The sequence below is a fragment of the Haliotis rufescens genome, unplaced genomic scaffold (genome assembly GCF_023055435.1).
Source record: "Haliotis rufescens isolate VD_foot unplaced genomic scaffold, xgHalRufe1.0.p SCAF_73, whole genome shotgun sequence".
Taxonomy (NCBI): domain Eukaryota; kingdom Metazoa; phylum Mollusca; class Gastropoda; order Lepetellida; family Haliotidae; genus Haliotis; species Haliotis rufescens.
The window spans coordinates 1,465,455-1,489,040 of record NW_025964365.1 but is presented as its reverse complement, the minus strand read 5'-3'; the positions used below and the strand labels follow the sequence as shown (position 1 = coordinate 1,489,040).

The 23,586-nt window shown below is 43.3% G+C and overlaps 1 protein-coding gene across 2 annotated transcripts; it reads left to right on the top strand.

The window, feature by feature from the left end:
• Nucleotides 1-1,991: 1,991 nt before the first annotated feature.
• LOC124119185 (calpain-A-like) lies at nt 1,992-22,837 on the top strand. Of its 2 annotated transcripts, none has more exons than XM_048388567.1 (18): nt 1,992-2,451; nt 7,135-7,225; nt 8,289-8,550; nt 9,472-9,652; nt 10,526-10,606; nt 11,251-11,342; nt 13,123-13,200; nt 14,136-14,305; nt 14,790-14,947; nt 15,515-15,729; nt 16,304-16,331; nt 16,638-16,767; nt 17,397-17,455; nt 18,020-18,088; nt 19,296-19,374; nt 19,966-20,082; nt 20,243-20,295; nt 21,012-22,837. In XM_048388567.1, exons 1-18 carry the CDS (start codon nt 2,257-2,259, stop codon nt 21,036-21,038), a joined length of 2,085 nt encoding a protein of 694 aa, XP_048244524.1. In that variant the 5' UTR covers nt 1,992-2,256; the 3' UTR covers nt 21,039-22,837. The 2 variants fall into 2 exon arrangements, with proteins under 2 accessions (XP_048244524.1, XP_046337572.2); XM_046481616.2 differs by having other exon boundaries at nt 1,993-2,451; nt 7,135-7,204.
• Nucleotides 22,838-23,586: the final 749 nt, after the last annotated feature.

Genomic DNA, 23,586 nt, shown 5'->3' with positions numbered 1-23,586 from the left:
AATCGAGTCTGGACCAGACAATCCAGTGATTAATATCATGAGCATCGATCCACGCAATTGGGATCGATGACAGGTATCAACCAAGGCAGCGAGCCTGACCACCCGATCACGTTAGTCGCCTTTTACGACAAGCATAGTCACCTTGTACGGCAAGCATGGGTTGCTGAAGACCTATTCTACCCGGGAATCTTCACGGGTCGTTATGGACCCGAACTCCTGTGTAAACGAAACTTTTTTCAAATCTTCCCGATTTCTATATGCAGCAATATACTGTTTTGGTTGCATATGTATTGTTCCAAGTTAATATGTTCTCGCCCTATAAATCTTATAACTGTGTAGATACTGTTCTTCTTTTTACCTGGTTGCAATAATGTATCAATAATTATCTTTGACGCAAATATACTCACCGCCAAAAGTAACGCGAACCATAGGAACCATGAAGAGAAGGGTGTATATGTTAAGAAGAGATGTTTTCAATGTGTACCAATTAATGACAAAACTAACAATCAGTCAAGAGTCACCACAGAGTGTCTTTAATCTTATCGGGATGTGCTGCACGCTATTCCTGCACGAGACGAATCGTGCATCTCGAGTCATTGATCTATGACGTTACATGTGGTGCGTTCATGAGCATCGGTTCAGATACTCGCTTGTGCATCGAACCAATCTAACATCTCCTGGATATGAGAAGTCTTCATAATTATATTAACCAACATTTAATGGTATTCGCGTTTCTTTTGGCGGTGAGTATATTAACCTTGAACTATAACGTTCCATATTTTCACATCCGGAGTTACCTGATAAGTGGAAGTGCCGTTATTCGACCCCCATGATTTTAACTATGTTGGCCATTACCACAAAACGCCGGAAAAGATTCTTTGAAAGGAGGAACAGAATAATCTAAAAATAAATCAGGACATCCAGCAAATATACTGTTTTGGTAAAACAATTGTTAAGCACAAATTAATATATTTTTTTCCATTTTGTTATGGAACAAATATTTGTTCAAACAAAATCCAATTTCGTACATTGTCAAACTTATAGTATACACGAGAGTAATATTACTTATTAATTACAACAATGTAATGCTACAAATACAACAATAGTATACGTGAAAATAATCAACGATTCATGAGAGACCCAAGTTCATCAAAACTTCACACATTAAAAATACTATATATAAACCAACATAAATAAGTTATATATGTCACTGCTTAAATAAAACCTTTTGAAAGGGCTTGGCGATATAAGTACGCCCGTACTGCACCCTACCCAACCGTCATTCAACTTGTCTCTGTCTATCGGATCAGCGCGGTATATCTATATATCGAGGTTACCGGGGACGTTGGTAGGAATTGAGTTTTCGTGGAAGATGGGGTAATTGTCCGATGATAAAACTTATGTGGATCTATAACCGGATAGGATTATGTATTAAAGTCCTCGGTACTAGCGTATAGTGACTGTATAGCTTCAACAGAAACCACTCCTCTAGTTCCGGGAAAAAATATGCGTACATAGCCGAAACACAATACCGTCACAAACAGGTGTACGTAACGTACACAAAACACACTGATAGTCTCTTCTTTCGAGTCATGTGAGCCTGACGTGGGCCTTAGGGGGCAGTTCAAAAGTTCGATGTCGGATAAATATCTTAATTCCCTGAATTAAAGGTCAGGGTGAGGTGTGATGGTATTCACATGTTTGCACATATTTCATCCGATAAAATCAACTTTTAATCGTAATATTTCAACTCCGAAAATGAAAAGCATCACTGTCGTTTTGGTAAAACCACATGGAACTACAAGACACACCGTGCTACTTCAAAAATATTTGGTGTGTTGGTTCTGCAAGGAAACGGTGATTTCTTAGTTCTTTTTTCAAAATGTCACTCAACTTGTGGAAATAAAAATTCAACATCGAAGTTTTGAAATGCCCCCTTACTCTATTATAGTGACTATTCTATTGTCATCACATGACTTGTGAAAATGAGTACAAGTTCATCATTTACATACTTCCACACCTTGGGATTTCCCTAGGAAGATACCTTTCCTTCATCAGGCTTTGTGACACGTGTGTGTTGCTGACGACTGTCGAGGTTTGCCCATCAAGCTAGAAATAACCAGATCAATATATATAACTACCGTGTAGGTAGCGCGTATCCTTTCAAACCTGCGCATTCATACGACAGAACGGTGATTGTACTGACACAGTAAACGAGCTTTGTGGTGAAACACTCGCGGTACATGCTATATAGAAATGCCCAGACTGGCTAACGCTCGGACCGTGTACCGGTCAAGGATGTCTTTCGCTGACCTACAGGACTACTCATCAATACGTGAGAAGTGTTTGTCCGAGGGGGTGTTGTTCGAGGATCCGGAGTTCCCGGCAGAGGTTGCCTCCCTTTGTTACACCAAACCACCCGACAGAGACGTCATCTGGAGACGGCCGGGCGTGAGTGTTGTTGCCCTTCCAGTGTAACTCTTCGCGGTCAGGTCGACGGGGTAGTCTAGTACACGTAGTTAAAGTGTTTGCTCGTTTCGCCGATGACCAGGATGGATTTGCTATGTGAAACGCATTCTAATACCAGCTGTGATATATATTGATATAAAGGCACAAGGTGCAGTGAAAAATACTCACCAACTCGCTCGTCGTGCCTTGTACAGTACTAGATTTAACACTGTACCCTATAGAATATTCGATTCGTGCCGTAGCTGAAATGCTGTGCAAAGCGACATTAAACCCGACCTGACTCGCCCACAATTACCAAAGAAAGAACCTAGAGCTAAGGCAATCTAGACTTGCCAAATCAATCTAGACTTGAGTTTGATTCGTTTTTCCACGGACCTAATTATTTAGTCCGTGGTTTTAAATACATGTCTAGGGTCTGGGAGACAGACTTCCCAAATGCATGCTGGTCCCCTATATGTTGTTCAGGCCCCGTCACGTGGATATTCTTTGGGATGAGGGGCTGGGAAATTGTTTTTTTTGGGGGGGGGGAAATGATCCGGAGACAAAATGTAGAAATAGAATCATCAGCTTTTCCAAAATATAAACTGTTCGCTGAACACGATTGTGATGTAAAGACCTGTCACCTTCATTATCGGGCACTGTTGACTCAGTGTAAGTTAAATGTACGTCTGCGGTAGAGTATGGATTAGGAGTATGGATAGAGTACAGCACGTGTGTCTGTGAGGAGAGGGATACTTCAACATAAAGTGTGAACGTTCAATAACCCCCCCCCCCCCCCCCCCCCCCGACCCCGGCTGCTCTCATCACCATTATTATCACAGAGCATCACAGTCCATGTTACCATAATTATTATTTTCCCTTGCGCCCAGCCCTTACTGTAATGGTATGGTTCTAAATAAAGCAAGTCTAGAGTTTCCACAGGTATAGCACTGAAACGTCCATCTCACTGAGGTTCCTTTTCAATTTAAATGTAACACATGCTTGCCGTAAAAGGTGACTATGCTTGTCGTAAGAGGCGACTAACAGGATCGGGTGGTCAGGCTCGCTGACTTGGTTGATGCATGTCATCGATCCCAATTGCGTGGATCGATGCTCATGATATTAATCACTGGATTGTCTGGTCCAGACTCGATTATTTACAGACCGCCGTCATATAGCTGGAATATTGCTGAGTGCGGCGTTAAACAACAAACCAACCAACCAATCGGGTCGATAACATTGTTGTTCTTATTTCTGTCTCTGTAGACGTGATCTGCATACAAATCTTGTAATAACTGCTACAGAAGGTATACCATTAATTGGAAGAATCTGTTCATGGTATTATTCAAACAGAAGTATGAAAACAACAGAAGGCATGCATTGAGAAATACAGAATACCGCGAAGCCGTCTCATCCAAGCGCACAGAGTGTATTTGAATAGTACATTTAATAGTAAAACGCTGAACTGTGCCTTTATCATGGCTAGCCATCGGAGCGTGTGTGTTATGTCATCACGACCTGCATAGACAGACAAATATATATTGAACAAAAAAGTTAGGGGTCATGAATATTTTAATGATATTTTAATGAAATTGTTTTCTTAGTCTTCACTATTAAACCTTTCCCCCAGAAATATCCATGATCCCTATTCATTGTTTCAGTGTATGTAATATAATGTCTTGCCTTTATGTTTTTTGACTGAAACTTTGAATCAGTTCTATTGATACGCTTATATCAAGTTCATTAATCAGGACGGGTGGTGTTATTTAAGGATTTCTGGTCGCCGTCGTTCCCACTTGCCAGTACACAGATTATATATACATATATAGCTGGACTATTGCTTAGTGCCAACCAAACAACCAACAGCTAAATGTAGTTGCTTGTTTCTAACAAAATTAGTTATTTTCAGAGACTACGCATTAGTCCGTGAGTCATACTGCATTGCCTGGTGTTGAATCATGGTGTTCAAAAGGTGAAAAGGTGCAAACAATTAATTACAATGTTCACAGCTGTTGTCAGACAACAAAACACAATAACTGAAGTAAGCAGTGTAGCTATCACACGCAGAAACCCGCCGCTTTTAGCAATATTCCAGAAATATCAAGGCGGGAGAGACGGATGGGCTTCACACATTGTACCCATGCGGGGAATTGAAACCGGGCCTTCGGGACGACGAGCGCCTGCATTAACCACTGGGCTGTCTCACCGCCCCTATCCAAAAGAAAGAATGAGAGAGAATTGATTGAGTGAGTGAGTGCGTATGGTTTTACGCCCCTTTTACCAAAAGTCCAGAAATATAACGGCGAGGGACACCAGAAATCGGCTTCACACATTGTGCCCATGTGGGGAATCGAACCTCTTCCGCGTGACAAGCGAACACTTTAACCGCTAGGCTACCCCACCGCCCCTTTTTTTAAGACGAAGCATGTGATATCCTCGAAACACAACACTGCACAAAGCACGTGATACAAGCGTTGTTTGGTGACTGTGCTAAGGATGATACTGAAAATCACAAAGTCACGTGTTTATTACACCCGGAAGTATTGATATGCTGTTGTTTATTCATGACATAAGCAGTATATTTAAACAATTTATTCGCGGTTGCGGGTATATACTCTCAGCCCTGAAGTGTACACTCAATCAATATAGCCAATGAGAAACGGCCTGTGTTTTGTATGGACTTTACCCGACATGACCACCGTCAATGCCTTTCCTCAAGGGTTGATAACAAATGCACGTACACTTGTCTCCATGAGAGTTATCAAATGATCTGCTTTTTTAGCCCACCTGACTGAAAGTCAAGTGAGCTTATGTCATGACCTGCTTGTCCGTCGCCCGCGTCGTTTGTAAATATCAGTTGACCAATGAAGCTGAAACACATACTTATTCCCGTCGAAGATGACACCTGAATTTATTTGTTAAAGAGTGAGTGAGTGAGTTGGGTTTTACGCCGCTTTTAGCAATATTCCAGCAATATCACGGCAGGGGACACCAGAAATGGGCTTCACACATTGTACCCATGTCGGGAATCGAACCTAGGTTTTCGGCGTGACGAGCGAACGCTTTAACCACTAGGCTACCCGACCGCCCTATTTATTGAAGAGGTTGAATCCGATATCAATATGGCCACCACGGCAGCCTTTTCAAGTTATTACAGCCATGTATGACCGTTACTCGGTGACTATTGTTCAAAATGTAATGGCATTGGGTACATGTGTAGTAAGGCATTGGGTACATGTGTAGTAAGGCATTGGGTACATGTGTAGTAAGGCATTGGGTACATGTGTAGTAAGGCATTGGGTACATGTGTAGTAAGGCATTGGGTACATGTGTAGTAAGGCATTGGGTACATGTGTAGTAAGGCATTGGGTACATGTGTAGTAAGGCATTGGGTACATGTGTAGTAAGGCATTGGGTACATGTGTAGTAAGGCATTGGGTACATGTGTAGTAAGGCATTGGGTACATGTGTAGTAAGGCATTGGGTACATGTGTAGTAAGGCATTGGGTACATGTGTAGTAAGGCATTGGGTACATGTGTAGTAAGGCATTGGGTACATGTGTAGGAAGGCAATGGGTACATGTGTGGTAAGGCATTGGGTACATGTGTAGTAAGGCATTGGGTACATGTGTAGTAAGGCATTGGGTACATGTGTAGTAAGGCATTGGGTACATGTGTAGGAAGGCATTGGGTACATGTGTAGGAAGGCATTGGGTACATGTGTAGTAAGGCATTGGGTACATGTGTAGTAAGGCATTGGGTACATGTGTAGTAAGGCATTGGGTACATGTGTAGGAAGGCATTGGGTACATGTGTAGTAAGGCATTGGGTACATGTGTAGTAAGGCATTGGGTACATGTGTAGGAAGGCATTGGGTACATGTGTAGTAAGTAGTTAGGGCTCAGCATACATGTTCCGGGGTTTGTTTTGCCCTATCTGTGATGTGATTTGATGTGAAATTGGGTTTAACGTCGCGTCCAAGATTATTGCACTTATATAGCGACGTGCATGTACGTGTGTGTGTTTGTGTGGCTGCTTGTACTAGTCCGGACTGATGCCGATTTATAGTGCTAGCTCACTGAGATACCATGCCGCAGTTTAACATGAATACCCCACTCAGACACTGTATACTGACTCCGAGCAGACCAGTCCTTGTTTTAGCCCTTTAATGCCGAGCGCCAGACAGGGTAACAGCAAGTACCATCTTTTAACGTCTTTTGGTATGACGCGGCCGGGGATCGTACCCCGGACCTTCCGCTCTCCGGGCGGACGCTCTACCACTAGACCACGGAGGCGGTCTGTTTTGCCATATCTAAAGGTTTAAACTTGATATGACCTCTGCGTATCGAGCTGCAGCCTGAGCCACGTTCCTTCAAAATGTAGCGGAACTGGATATTTGTATAGTTTGAAATGGGCCTCAACACATATGTTCCGTTTTTCCGTCTTTAAAGGTTGACCTATATTTGGCATTTGCTTCTAAATTGTCACAAAATGCATATTCTGCTCTGCAAACCACTTCTCGTCTGAAATTGGAAGACTGACAGCAAGTTTTGCTCTATGGCTGTCTATGTTTTCCAAACTTGTCTACATATCCAGGTGAGCTACCTGTCCGTTGTCGATTATAAAGTAGGTCCCTAGGTGCGTATTCTTGTGTAACTAACATGTACACGTAATGTTCATTTGCAGGAATTCTGCGCGAATCCACAGTGGATGAATGATGACTTCAGCCGGTTCGATGTTGTACAGGGATACCTAGGTACATATTGTTCAGTACGCTGTGAACATCTTAACTTGTTACATCTTCAATGTTCAAGGACGTGGATTTCAATGTACCTCAGAAATCACATGTTTTCTGAAAACAAACCCCTGAGTAGTTGTGGAATGTTCGTTCATATTTATAGATGCAAATTTGCACATATAATGCCATACCAAATAGAAACCAATGCTTCTTGTTGTTTAACGCACCACTCAGCCATATTCCAACTGTATGGCGGCGGTCTGTAAATAATCTAATCCGGACCAGATAATCCAGTGATTAACATCACGAGCATCGTTCTACGCAATTGGGATACGATGACATGCATCAAATGCATCAGCGAGCTTGAGCCCCCGATCCTGTTAGCATATAGTCGCTTTTAACGACAAGCATGGGTTGCTGAAGACCCATTCTACCCCGGATGTTCTTGGGGAAGAAACAAATAATATCACCAACCATGTCTAATGGTGTTTGAACAGATATGTTTTATGCTTGAATCTAAGCTAGGAGGACGGGTGGGCGCAATTCTTTGTGTCAAGCTGTGTCTCCTCCCATGGCCCGGTCAAGTGGTCATGGGTTCGGATCTGAGATCCGTGGTCTATTAGTATTTTATGACCGTCCCAGCATGCGTCATTTCGAACGCATCTCCGTTGGTATTAAGGGGTCGAATATCCTATGCCGGGCGGGTGGTCAGTTTGGTGACTTGGTTGATTGCGTGTCATCGTACCCCGACGATGTGGATCGTTGCTCACAATTTGGATTGTCTGGTCCAGACTCGATTATCCACAAACCGTCGTCATACAGCTGTAACACTGCTGGGTGCGGCGTAAAATATGAACTCCGTTATGTGATTGAAATTTTGAAGCAGCGTTAAGCACACCTCTTTGTCTCAACTCGCCTAATTAAGATGGTGCATGTGATGGCACAAATTAACTGGTTTTAACTTTGCGTTCGCAACCGGAAGTTCATCTCCGGTAGCCGATTCTAGTAATATGAGCACATATGGCGCATATTATATTTTTAATTTCGCATGCCACTGATCACAGCATAGTTAAAATATGTATAAATCTTTTATTATTTGCAGGTGATTGTTGGTTGTTGGCCGCTGTTGCCTCGCTTACCTGTAACAAACGACTTCTCGCGCGAGTAGTCCCACCTGAACAGAGTTTCCAACATGGCTACTGCGGGATTTTTCACTTCCGGTTGTGGTACCAAGGGCAGTGGGTTGATGTGGTCGTGGACGACAGACTGCCGACCTTTGACACCCACAACCCTCAACTACTTTACATGCACTCTGCAAGCAAGACTGAATTCTGGAGCGCTCTCTTGGAGAAAGCGTATGCCAAGTATGTGTGAACGATCACAAAGATGTGTAACTATCCTCACTTAGATATCTATAGGCTGCAACTTTCTTCTCCCAGTTATATGGATTTTCTAGTCCAGAATGCATAGATGAAGAAGCGAAACGTATACAAGTAAAATATGGGTATTTAAAAGTTACTGATGGTAAATGTAAATTTCGAAAGTGAATGCAAAAATGATCAATCATCATCTCACTCTATCCAATGTGTGAGTTCTTTCGGCAAATCAAAGGCAGGCTTCTCTGTAATGGCCTGGGTCGGGTTCCACAAAGCCATCTTAGAGATCTAAGATTTTTTCGCTAAGATCGATGTCTGCATAAGGCCCTGCTCTACAAGCCGAATTAAGCCCTAAGTCATATATGGCCCCAAGAACTAACTGCATAGCAATAAGGCAGACACCGAATCATGAATTTGTTTTGGGTAGGTCTCATGTTGCCTACATTCCAAAATGCCTACACTCGTATAAGAACGGTCTATTGATTGTCATTAAACATACGAATGGATTAAGCAGGCCGTCGTGAAAAATTGAATAACCACAATGTATGTTTCCCAATGTGCTGACACTATGTCATTCTGTATTTGTCTCACGAATGACACAAGTCATGGTAACGATAAAGCGACAAGTCACAAGAGTGTCAGTCTTAGAGTCTAGCGAAGTTAACAAGTGCATATACTGCATAAATAAATATATGGTCATATGTATTTTATATATCTACAATGATCACACCATATCAGAGTCAACATGTCAAGCCTTTATTTTGTTTCTTGGCCCCGTCATCTGTTGTGGCTGGAATATTTTAAAATCGGTCTGAAGCCCAGTTCACTCACGATTACCTGATTGTCTGTAGAGTGGACGTTAATGTCGTCTCAGTGACTCCTAATTCCCATCTCGCTGTTTGTCTGCAGGGTGTACAGATGCTATGAGAGTCTTCAGGGCGGCAGTGCGATAGAAGCGATGGAAGACTTGACGGGTGGGCTTGGGGAGACAATTCTTGTCGGAAACACTCCACCCGACTACCTGGTGGAGGTGATGGAAAAGACGCTAGAAAGAGGAGGTGTCATGACCTGCTCAATGAACATAAAGGAGGTAGGTTCCAAGTTTCCCTCACCAAGTCATATGGGGATTTCACGGTAGAGAACGTCTTTGCTTCTGTCATAGCGACTGATTTACGACTACCATTGTCTGAAGTACATTTGACTCCAAAGGCAAATTACCCTGTAGCCATGTCTCCATTGTTGTTCATTACTATATATGTGCTACCATTACACTGTTACTACGGTGTTAGTCAAGCTTGGTATTCCGAGTGCTGGTGTAGGGACGACCTCGAGCAGGATGTGCCGCTCGTAGGAAACGTCCTGAGGTTAAGCTGGAGCTCCGCTCACCTCAGGTATACCTGAGCTGGAAGGTCCGCTCATCGCTGTGTTTGTGTTGTCAGAGCAGGTATTCCGCTCATTGTGCAATTGTTGTTTATTGTTTACATGTTGTGCATAAAGCGTTCCGGGACAGTGATGTCGATTTTGTCCTTTATTCCCCAAGAGCTAATTCCCCGTCAACATGCGCGTTGACACTTCTGTTAAGTCTCACATGGAGCTCGGGGAAGAATATGTCCCCAACGGCGGACTGTCGTGATGATGCCGTGACAGAATGGGGCTCCAGAAACCTAGGTTTGTGTCCTCACTGGAGACTACAGGGCGGAATGTACATAACAAGAACCCTCATATATGTTAGTGGCTTCCGGAACAGAATAGGTTCACATTACCGGGGATCGGGTTGTTTCAATGTCTTGACTTCCCTGGCATCATAGTCCACAGGAAACCGTTAGTCGTGCTGTCAGTCTGGCGGATGCCTGGTCAAGACCAAGCTGTAGTAACACATAACGTTTACTGATCCACCAAGACGTTGACCCTACCTACACCCTACCTTATCAAAGCTTAATACAAGATGATGTGTCTCCTTCAGCCTGACTTCTCCGTGAACGTCCGTAGATCAATCGAGGGTTTGCTTGGAAACCATACTTACAGCATCACAGGCCTAAAACTGGTAAGAATCTTCTCTTCTACCGTCTTAACATAACAGTATTAATCAGATAATTGTTAGTGTTATCGTACGATAAACCAATCCGATAAACTTGGTATCGTGACCCGTTAATATGCAAATGAGGTCACTTAGCAAGAACTACGTTTAGTAAGCTGTGGACATTGATGTGTGGGTTACTTCCTCAGAAACAATTGCCTCACGTTCCCTAAATAATCAGATAGTGGCGCCGCCGCCTCACCAACGACTACGTCGACGATGAAGAATCGCCGTCCGACTTCCTGCCTGTGTGTAAGTGACAGAGTGTGTCCACGCACCGGGAACATTGGCCACTCGGCCCGGTGTGCGTTTTGTCACGTTACTACTATCATCGTGTACCTTTTCGTTTTTCCTCCCAAACAATTAATCTGGTCTTCTTTTACTTCACCCCTGAGTTTTGCTTCCGCCGTACACCCTGAGCTACCATCCGAGGGCAAACATATACTCTTGGACAGTATGTATTACGCTCGCCCTAGGCTCGCATAATGAGTTTGTTTTCCACATATTTTATATGTACAATACAAAAAAACACTCGACTAAGAATCTGAATATAAGTTTTTATGGATGATGGTGTCGCTTTCCTCTCCCATGTTGTATTCTGTCTCCAACAGCTGCCGCTGATGGACGGGTCGAAAACAAGGCTGATCAGGATCCGGAATCCCTGGGGAGATGGGCAGGAGTGGCGGGGCAGATGGGCCGATGGGTGAGTGTCGACATGGACTGTCCCACAGTAACAAGCACATTTATTGTAGGCGTGTCAAGCCTATTTCTGGTGTCCCCCGTATTGCTGGAATATTGCTAAAAGCGGCGTAAAACCATACTCACCCACTCAGATTATAGATATTGTTGTCTGAATCGTCCGCTACTTACCTTATTTAGATTTTGTTTGTTGTTTAACGCCGTACTCAGCATATTCCAGCTGTATGACGGCGGTCTGTAAATAATCAAATCGGACCAGACAATCCAGTGATTGACATCATGAGCATCGATCAACGCAATTGGGATACGATGACATGCATCAACCAAGTCAGCGAGCCTGACCACCCGATCCCGTTAGTCCCTTAAGACAAGCATAGTCGCCTTTTACGACAAACATGGGTTTGCTGAAGACCTATTCTAACCCGGATCTTCATGGGTAACCTTATTTAATGCACGTATCGTGAAGAGGAGGCCGGCAAAGGGATAGTCTAAACAAGAGCCTGTCTTTATGGCGTAATCGTTGAAAACAGTTGACATGCAGATTTAGTGGGGCTGAATATTGATGTGATGCGCTGGAATCCAATCCTACCTCCGAAGTATCGAACGTGATTTTTCGAACTGTTTAACTACTTTATACATTACTATGCGTAATAGATTTGGATAATTTGACCTCTAAATGAACCCGTTTGGGTTCACTTGACACTCGAGACACTATCTATAGTTGTCTAAGACTCACTCTGGTCATCTTCCCGAGGCAAGTGAGTTAACTGACTATAAAAGTCCAGTTTCCACCCTTGCCGAACTAGACTGGGATTATGGAGTTAGATTTTGGCTGGACTAACGAGTCTATGTATAGTCCAATCAAAATCGCGCACCGAAATCGAAATCCGGTTCGTAAACTGTCATGCTGAGTTCGGTCGATTGCAGGATTTGCAAATCATGTACATCGCCAACTCGTTGTCAACAGATATTTTCCAAATCTTTTCATGTTTTTTTCAAGGTGCTCACGTAATTTGATGTACTTCGCGAAGTAAGAACCATTTATCACCAAATAGATCTTGATGGTAGATCAGATCGTCTTGACTGGGCGCCGCCGTTTTGTTTGAAGCAAATGCAAGTGATACGAGAGGTAGAATTTGATTGGTCCATAGGAGAGGCATAGAAGGGACATAACTGGTAACAGCCACTGGTGGAGCTACGATCGAGCCCAGGAATTCCAGCCTAGTTCGGCAAGGGTGGAAACTGGACTTTTAAAGTCAGTTAACGCTCTTGCCTCGGGATATTTAAGTGTTTCCAATTCCCCGACCGACTGATTTTACTTTGAGAAAGCCATGTCTAAAGTTTTAAGTTAAGAAACTAAATAAAAGGATCTTATACTTTCTGATTTGTTTTCCTAAATTTAAGATACGTTGGTGCAAACAGAGCTTCGAGAACGACAGCGTTAAGATTCACGACAATCTTAACGCTGTGCAGCTTCGTGAATAGGCCGCATGGCCTCCGTTGTCATTGGGTAACAGTGAGTGAGTGAGTGAGTGAGTATGGTTTTACGCCGCTTTTTTAGCAATATTCCAGCATTATCACGGCGGGGGACACCAGAAATGGGCTTCGCACATTGTACCCATGTCGGGAATCGAACCCGGGTCTTCGGCGTGACGAGCGAACGCTTTAACCACTAGGCTACCCGACCGCCCCCATGTGTAACAGTCAGTATCTCCTTTTGTGCTTTGACCTCTACAGTGACCAACGCTTTGACCAATGTCCTCACTCTGTCTTTTGTCCACTAGAGCTGCTGAGTGGAATCTGATACCACAAGACACCAGGCGACAGCTGAGCGTGCGCGACGACGAGGATGGAGAGTTCTGGTCAGTGAGCTGGCAAAACACTGGCTTCTAACGGACAATGTTTCTTTTTCTAAATAATATATGTGATAAAGCACATGTGATATGTGATATTTGTTGGTGTGTCACTTAGATGAGAGTGGCATTTTATGCTGTTATTGATTATGATACAGTGTTAATATTTCTTTACTTAGAATCTTTTCGGCGTTTACGTCTCAGGAAAGGGTCGTTTGTGTAAAGGTTAAGGTGGGGAAGGGGTAGGGTACAGATATGACTGAATCATATTTTGCTGTCCTCCTCACCTCCCCCATGTTATGTAACATTTATAGATATTTGAACAAAACAGAAGTGTTTCATTTTTATGCCTTCCCCCACCCGACCGCCTCCGTGGTCTAGTGGTAGAGCGTCCGCCCGGAGAGCGGAAGGTCCGGGGTTCGATCCCCGGCCGCGTCATACCAAAAGACGTTAAAAGATGGTACTTGTTGTTACCCTGTCTGGCGCTCGGCATTAAGGGGCTAAAACAAGGACTGGTCAGCTCGGAGTCAGTATACTGTGTCTGAGTGGGGTATTCATGTTAAACTGCGGCATGGTATCTCAGTGTGCTAGCACTATAAATCGGCATCAGTCCGGACTAGGACAAGCAGCCACACAAACACACACGTACATGCACGTCGCTATATAAGTGCAATAATCTTGGACGCGACGTTAAACCCAATTTCACCTAACCTCACCTTCCCCCACCCACCCTGGGTATCTCGACTTCTCTAGATCTTGTACACATCAACCCGGGTACAAATACATATTTTTCAGTTCTAATTGTCTGAGAGAAAGAAATCCGCCAAACTCTGCGAGATAATCAGTTATCTTCCCGACTAACTTGTATAGTCAGTTAACGCCCTTGCCTCGGGAAGATGGCAATCAATTTGTTGTGACCTCATTTGACGTATCTATATTTTCAGGATGTGTATGGACGATTTTAGAGCCCATTTTAGCAAAATTGACCTGTGTAATCTGGACCCGCTGCATCTAGGGGACGCTGGGGTGACGACTGACAAACAGTGGGACGTTGCCAGCTACCACAAGTCATGGATCAAATATGTCAACGCCGGGGGATGCCTCAACTATGTTGGTCAGTCAATTACACATAACACTGATTAATCTCATCTCACCGAAAGCCACACATAACGCTGATTAGTCTCATTTCACCGGAAGTCCCTTACACATAACACTGATTAATCTCATCTCACCGAAAGCCACACATAACACTGATTAATCTCATCTCACCGGAAGTCACTTACACATAATACTGATTAATCTCATCTCACCGGAAGTCACTTACACATAACACTGATTAGTCTCATCTCACCGGAAGTCACTTACACATAACACTGATTAATCTCATCTCATCGGAAGCCACACAAAACACTGATTAATCTCATCTCACCGGAAGTCACACATAAAACTGAATGTTGTTGTTTTTTATCCTGTTTCTCACGTCAACCTTTAATTTCTCTTTAATATTATCCACACATTGTTAAACAAGGATTAGAATCAGGTTTTCGACCGTGAAGACGAGCCAATCGCTGCTAAATACTTCAACTTCGATCCCCCAGATTCCATGTGGAGGAACCCTCAGTTCCATGTCCAGCTGATGGAGGCAGACGACACGAGCGGCACGTGCACCATGATTGTTGCCCTGATGCAGAAGGACACGCGACGCCTCTTTAAAGACGGGCATGAATACCTGGGAATAGGATATGTCATATACAAGGTAGGTAACTCTTGGCTTCTTTCCATCGCCCAATGGAATCTGTTTCGGCAGAGACTGGTTGTCCTCTGGTGTTGACGTTATATATTTATATAACAATGTTACATAAGTTGACCTTATCTTTAAGAATACGCTCTATTCAAAGAAGGGGTAAAATAGGTCTTCAGCAACCCATGCTTGCCGTAAAAGGCGACTATGCTTGTGGTAAGAGGCGACTAACACAATCGGGTGATCAGGCTCGCTGATTTGGTTGATGCATATAATCGTATCCCAATTTCGTGGATCGATGCTCATGATTTCAATCACATGAATCTTTGTTTTTTTTGCCACTTTTTACAATATTTCAGTTATATCATGGCGCCTGACTCTGTAATGTGTTTCACACACTGCACGCAATACTTTTATCATAAGGCTGGCACACAGTCTGCTTGTGAGATGCATCTAAATGGACATTGAAGGTGTATGAAAGAATACAAGGAAAGGTAACCGCCTGGTTAGGTTGGTGTGTCATCGTACCCCGACGGCGTAGTTCATCCATCTGTAAAAAATGACCTCCACTCCATCCTCCAGCTTCCTGAATCAAATGAAGGCAGACCGCTGACCAGGGAGTTCTTCACACAGAACAGACCGCTGGGGAAGAGCAAGGCCTTCTCTCAGACCAGGGAGGTGTGTGGACGACACCAACTTCCACCCGGCGACTACGTCATAATCCCATCAACATTCCACCCAGATCAGGCGGCACACTTCCTGTTGAGGATATTCACAGAGAAACGGAAGTCATTCAAGTAAGTCATGTAGGCTTAATTCAAAGTCTTTCAAGTTTCTGCATCGAGGCCTTGGCTGTGCATGTTTATCGCTTTTGGAGTTCTATCCGAAAGTGTGAGTATGGTTTTACGCCGCTTTTAGCAATATTCCAGCAATATCACGGCGGGGGACACGGATGGGCTTCACACATTTTACCCATGTGGGGAATCCAACCCGGGTCTTCGGCGTGACGAGCGAACGCTTTAACCAATAGGCTACCCGACCGCCCCAAGAGAGAATGGAAGTGCGTTCGGATATAAGAGAATCAAGTTGGATCGCCATTACCACCACCTCCCATGTTACAACAACACTGTTGGGAGCTGAGTTAAAACTGTCCACATTATTGTTCCACAAAGCGACTCATGAAGATCCGGGGTAGAATAGGTCATAAACCTTATGTTAAGTAATGGGAGTTAACTTAGGTCGCTTTGTGGAACAGGTCTTTCTCTCTACAATGTTATTTGTGTTTGACCTTGAACTTATTTTATTCCGTGAAACTTATAAACGTTTTAATATGGCACAATTATTATTAATAATTATTCGATCATGTTTCAGTGAGATGGATGACGTCACATCGTTTGAGGTGAGTTTACTGGATTCATATACAGCATCCCAATTCACTAAAAATGGGACAAAACCCTTTCTAAAATCATAAGAAATCTCTTCTAAAAGTAGATTCCATTGTAGATTCTGACTAGATCATAAGCATACGTTTATGAATCACTGTCAAATGGTGATTATACCAGTTGTTCGCGAACAGGTGAGAGTATCCCACCAGTGATTCATACGCCCTTTGTTCATTTTATATAAGTCTAATACCAAAGAACACAATATGAATTCAGTTATGTTTGTATGTACTTAGTGTATATATACTTGCACCCCTCACCAGGAAATCGACTCACCTGACTGTGTGGATGGTATAATGGATGACCTGGATCACCTCATGATAGATGTAGGGGAGGAAGAGATTATTGATGCCTATAGACTGAAAGAGATCCTGGGTTTATTGTTTACAACTGGTAAGCATAGCAACTGTGTTAAACGATGTATATAACTGGCAATACATGTGAACATCCGGGTTAGAAGTGGTCTTTAGAAACTAATGCTTTGTCATTAGAGGCGACTATGCTTGTCGTAAGAGGCGACTAACGGGATCGGGTGGTCGGGTGTCATCGTTTCCCAGTTGCGAGGATCGATGCTCATGATGTCAATCACTGGATTACCAGTGTTAAACAACAAACAAAGATCTATCTTGCAGTTTGCCACCTTCTCGATTACCTCGTGCGATTCCAATGGCATGACGTGTAATGCCCAATCAGATTACACTCATGTCCGAAAGAAATTCTGTGCTATGTTAATGATGCGAGAGATACTGACGTCACTTTCAAAATGGCTCCTGGGTGTTTATCAATGGAGATACTATAAACTGGAGAGTGGGGAATGAAACGATGCGTGGATTTTAGGTATGTCGTAAGAGGCGACTAAATGGATCGGGTGGTCAGAATCGGTGACTTGGCTGATTACATGTCATCATGTCCCAATTGCTGGTGTCCCCCGTCGTAATTTTGCTGGAATATTGCTAAAAGCGGCGTAAAACCATACTCACTCACTCACTCATGTGGCTGATCTTTTAATAATCATCTTTCAGAGTTCACGTTCTCGGGGTTTTCACTTGACGCCTGTCGGAGCATGATCGCCATGTTGGATGTATCCTTACGCCGAGTCGGATGAAGTTACCCCCGTCATCATTCGTGACCAACTCGTGTTATACGGAAAGGGGCGAGTGGTGACGAATGCACCGTCATTTATCTAATCATTCTGTAAACACGACGCTGTACATGGAAGCGCTACATTGAGCGCTGCAGTCACGTATATTGTAGACACGGTGTGTGAAATATAGCATGGTGCAGTTTAAAACACCTTAACTACCGTAAATTCTTCAAAATAAGCCTGCTTTGATTTAGCGCATGTCGTGAATAAACATAAGGTCAAACAATAGATGAACAACGAAACGAAATTATTGAGAACCTGATGCAAACGCTTCTCTGATAACATAACACCTGATTTGAATAATGGACCACATCCTAAACAGGCAGCTTTCATACAGCTGGTGAGTGCAGTGTTGAAGAATGTACAAACAAACAAACAGAAGTAAGGACTTGTTACTGACAATGTGGGCTGTTTTATGAAAGTGACCTTTTGACTTTTGAAAGGGTCATATTTATGTAGTGAAGGTCAGCTCCTGTGATTGTTTCGCCTTGACCTCACCAGCATCAGATGACCGGCAGCCTGGACTTCAAGGGATACAAGGACCTGTGCCGCCACCTACTGGACTGGAAGGTACACCCGCCCTGATGCCCTGATGCCCTGTACAACAAGCCACATACCACTTACAGACAAGCACACGCCATTTCTTCAACATCGACGTGAAGACCAACACTCCCTCTACACAATCACACGTCCTTTTCTTCAACAGCGAAGTGAAATCCCTATATATTTCGAATGCACAATAACACGTCCCTTACTTCAACAGCGGACTACCTCCGAGGTCTCGATCCCCGGCCGCGTCATGCCAAAATACGTTACAAGATGGTACTTGTTGTTACCCTGTCTGGTGCTCGGCATTAGGGAGCTAAAACAAGGACTGGTCGGCTCGGAGCCCGTATACTGTGTCTGAGTAGGGTATTCATGTTAAACTGCGGCATGGTATCTCAGTGGGCTAGCACTAAAGAGATCGGCATTAGTCCGGGCTAGTACAAGCAGCCTAACACACACACACACACACACACACACACACACACACACACACACACACACACACACACATGCACGTCGCTATATAAGTGCACCCATAAGTTAACCCAACTTCACATCACCTTCTTCAACGCTCATACTCCCTATACTCAATAACACGCCCCTTTCTTCAGGGCCAGAATACATCCCCAGCACTACACGCATGCTTTTCGAGCCGACTAAAATGGTAAGGCTCAATAACTTGGCTGATTGCGTGTCATCATACCCCGATTATGTTGATCGTTGGTCATGCCTTCACCCACAGGTTTACCTATTATTTACAGGCTATCATGACATAGCAGGAATACGCCATCTTCCCGAGGCTGACTGTAAAAGTCGAGTTTCCACCCTTGCCGAACTAGGCTGGAATGTCTGGGCTCGATTGTAGCGCCATCAGTGGCTTTTACGAGTTATGTCCCTTCTTTGTCCCTTCTATTGACCAATCAGATTCCACCTCTCGTATCACTTGCATTTTGTTCAAACAAAATCACTGCTTCTCACCAGGGGTCTGATGGAGCAGAGTATATGCACCAGGGTCCTGTTCCACAAAACGATCTTAGCGCTAAGATGGTCGTAACTCCTATACTTTACCATTAACTTTCGATGACATTGACCGTCGTAGATCTAAGATCGCTTTGTGGAACGGGGCCCAGGGTTTTTCTTGTAATCATATATACTGAGAGGAGGTCACCAAGGTAAATTTAGTTGTTCCAATTGCACACAATGCTGTTATTATGTACATGTATCATTGTAGGCATGCTTCGAGGCGAGTGGTGCCGACAAAGAAGGAAATCTGAGCTCCTACTACCTCAGGCCCTTCCTCAACCTGCTCGGTGGGTAGTTGTGTCTTACACACGTCCTTATGCTATTTACAACTGGAGATTCGGGTTAGAATGGTTGTCAGTAAACTATGCTGGTCGGACGAGTCGACTTAATGGATGGGTTGTCAGAATCGGTGACTTGATTGATTGTATGTCATCGTATCCCGACGGCTTGGAACGCTGTCCATATCAATCACTGGTTTATGTGGTCCAAATTCGACTATTTACAGGCCACTATGATATGGCTGAAATGTTGCTGAGTGCGGCGTAAAACAACAAAGAAACGAATACACTCTTTACAAACAAATGTTTTGATAATGGTTGTAAGGTTATGGTTTATCTTTATTATGCAGACATGTTGACAGATTACATCTGGTATGTAGTAAATAATAATGTACACTTTATCTTTATATAACCTCAAAATATGGCTCTTTTTATAATATTACAAGGGGTCAATCATATGGAGAGGTGCTGAAAGAACTGAAGACTGAACCTTTATGTGCAGAACATTACTTCTGTAAACGCTCGTAAATCCTTCTGGTGTTAAGGTCTAATGTGAAGCCTATGTGACTATCCATTTAATAGTTTCATTGGTTCAATCAGGTTATCGAATCAGTAACGACACCCTACAGGCGTTGGTACTGCGCTACGTCAACAGGGACGGCAACATGGACTTCGGCGACTTCATCATGTGCATAGTCAGACTAACGAATCTCATTGGTGAGTGTGGGCATTCTAGGAAACGAGGCCTAACCATGTAACATCATATAAAATGGTTGTATCTTGCTAAATTCAGTCCAGAAATATGACTGGGAAGACACGTGGCATTTATTTTAATAGTGATGTATATCAGAAAGTTGCCTCTCTCTTCCAATTTCAGAAAAGTTTGAGAGCCCGGATGTAAAGAGCTCGGACACGAAGACGCTCGACAAGGTACGTTCTGTATACACGGAGAGATCCTCGCGCGTCACAGTGTGTAGATCAGATGCCTCAAGTCCCCGTTCCACAAAGCGATCTTAGCGATACGATTGTCTTGGGTCTATGTTAAAGTATGGGGGCCACGATCGTCTTGGCGCTGAGATAGCTTCGTGGAACGAGGCCCTGGTATCAACATACAACATGATAAGAGCGACGTTGTTGTAGGATATATCAGTTATCAAAGTGTGAATAATGTGAATAGTCAGTTATTATTTACGAAGGCGTCCTCACCGGGGGCTGTCCTCATCGGTGACTCAGGGGGCACGGGAGGCCCAGTCGTCTAAGGCGCCGCGATTCGCTGTGCAGAGTTGCGTCCCTTGGGCACGCCGGAAACCTATGATTGTGGGTTCGAATCCCGGTTCGCCCCGATTATGTTTCTAGGTTTGTCAGCACCATACCCGTGCTCGTGGGTTTTACAGAAGTGGTTAACGTCTGAGACCTGCATCACTTCGGGCTTTCCTCACACATTAAGCTGACACGCCGTGATATAACTGGAATACTGTTAAAAACGGCGTTAAACCCAACTCACTCACTCACTCATCGGTGACTCAGGAAAATTCTACACGTGTAACATATGTGAAGTAATTCATGAGTATACTCATAATATTGTTCCATTTCAGGACATACAGAATAAATTGCCAGATTTTGTGACGTAAATTTACTGTTTTCAGCTCCTTCGCGCCGCTCTCTACTCCTGATTCAGCCCTGTCTGCAGCCTCCAGGCCTGATCGCATCCACCCATACGTGAATTAATGCTCTTGTGTGAAGAGCAAGAGCGTTTTAAGTGCATTGTCATCGCTCCTCGTGAACAGGGTAGATAGATGTTCAAATTGTGATCCGGTTCCCTGTGTGATGGACGGGGGAGAAACTGACGCTTTATATCTGTTTCTATGAAATTATTGTGGGTATGTACGGTGTGTTTGATTGACAATACAATTCCCCATTTTAGAACAGGTGCTTATGATTGGTAGGTTTTACAGATATCAGGCTCGTGACAAGTGTATTGTTATCATATGGAAAGTAGAGTACTGGAAGAGAATTGGAAGAATTGTGATTTTAGTTAGGTATTTTACTGCTGGTAAGGCGACAATCAAAAGTGTAAATGTCTTCAAATGAGCACTTTAGTCGTTTGCCAACTCCGGTTTTGTAGTCTAGTAAAGATAAGGGCAGATTTCACCAAGACAAAAACTACATTGCATAGATTGACTAGAGAAGGTCACCTTAATGGGATATGGGCATTGTTCTCTGAAATGGGCAATAAGGACATGTTGACCGGAAATGGCCGCCAATGTCACCTTGACCGGACATAGCAACGTGGTCACCGGAAATGGGCACCAAAATCGGACGAAAGTCATGACAGCTGGTCCATCCGGAACTGAGCACTAGAACCTCAACACAAGGAGACCTGTCATCAACGTCAACACAAGGCTACCTGTCATCAACGTCAACACAAGGCTACCTGTCATCAACGTCAACACAAGGCGACCTGTCATCAACGTCAAAACAAGGCGCCCTGTCATCAACGTCAACACAAGGCGACCTGTCATCAACGTCAACACAAGGCGACCTGTCATCAACGTCAACACAAGGCTACATGTGATCAACGTCAACGTAAGGCTACCTGTCATCAACGTCAACGCAAGGCTACCTGTCATCAACGTCAACACAAGGCTACCTGTCATCAACGTCAACACAAGGTCGTGTGGCGTGTCTCAACAGGTATAGTCTCATATACTTTGTAGGTGTTATAGCCTATAGTTACTGCGGGACTGAAAACTGTACACATTGAACTGTTGGCAAAAAGTACGAACTGTCATGTAGGTAAAGTGGTAATGTGACAGAAAAGTTAAATTTTTCAGACATGTGATCGCTGCACCCTGTGTGAGAAAGCATGTTGAATATCATTAATGTCTTGAATTCTAATTGTCGCATGACCCGATGGACTGACGGGGATCCGGTGGTTCGCTCTGTGACATGCGCGTCGTCTTGTCCCACGCCATGGGTCATTCGCCTGCTTTCCGGAAACAGCTAGATTATTGCAGATTGTAGCGCTAACAATTACTGTTGAACAAGTCCCGACAGCAACCCATTCATGGAATTCCAAGAGCTGAGGGTCAACGTGATCGTTGTGCAATGTATTACAATCCTACGGCTATTCTTTCGGACTGTATCCATGAAATATATATTTCAATGCACTTCATATGTATATATTGGCCAGTAATAGATGTTTGTATTAGTAATACTTGGTGCTACAAAGCGGGGTAAAAGTGACTTTCACTTAGTACGGGTCAGGTTCTGAATTAGAGAGTGAGTGAGTGAGTGAATTTGGTTGACAACGCTTCGAACAGTATTCTCATTTTTGTTTTGGTAAATTTATCATCCAAAACTGGCTCCCACAGGAGATATCGCTTGGATGAGATCAAGCGATATCTACACTGTAGATATCGCTGCAATGAAATTACATCACAATGCTTTGCAGACCATTGTGACGTCACTGGTTACCATGACGTCACAATCAAATGACATCTCTAATGGCTCTGCTACTGAAGCTGTTTGCAGTATTTTTTACACTGAAGACACTGCTAATTACTGTCTACAAATTGAAAAAGTTGAAAGAATGATGTTGGATGATAAATAAAATCTCACCCTCGTGTCTTTTGATATCAAATATATCAACACTCGTTGATAAAAGTGTAAAAAATCCTCGGCAAGCCTCGGAATTTTTCCCCTTTTATCAACTCGTGTTGATATATTTGATATCAAAAGACACTCGGATGAGATTCTCTATATGTACAACGAGCAGACCTCGTGTAAAATTGAAGAGCTCTTGTCAGTTACCGTTTGAAATAAAACGTGTTATTATTAAAAAAGCCAGAAAACAAGAATAACAAATCTTATTGATTTGATGTGTTCAAACAGTCTATTTTGATAAATTCCCATTATTTTGTTCTTAATGATGGTACTTGTTTTGTAGAGTACATCATATCTAGTTATTTATTGATGAGTGTTTTTTATTTGTATTCGCTGCAAGTGCAATTGTTTTTGTTTTCACGATACTGTTAGTATTTGTAAATATTTGTAAGCAATGTCCCTTTAAGTTTTTGTAAATTATTTTGACGGTTTGTTTGTTGCAATCAAAAGTGTGACATACATGGTTTCAGTGAATGAGTTTCACCGCTTTTAACAGTATTCCAGCAACATCACGGTGGGGGACACCAAAAATGGGATTTACACATTTTACCCATA

Excerpts from the sequence above, each read along its gene's own strand:
- LOC124119185 (XM_048388567.1), top strand. The coding sequence starts at position 2,257 with ATGCCCAGACTGGCTAACGCTCGGACCGTGTACCGGTCAAGGATGTCT. Across the intron at positions 14,948-15,514 it reads TAGGATATGTCATATACAAG|CTTCCTGAATCAAATGAAGG; the intron begins GTAGGTAACTCT and ends TCCATCCTCCAG. Across the intron at positions 18,089-19,295 it reads GCCACCTACTGGACTGGAAG|GCATGCTTCGAGGCGAGTGG; the intron begins GTACACCCGCCC and ends GTATCATTGTAG.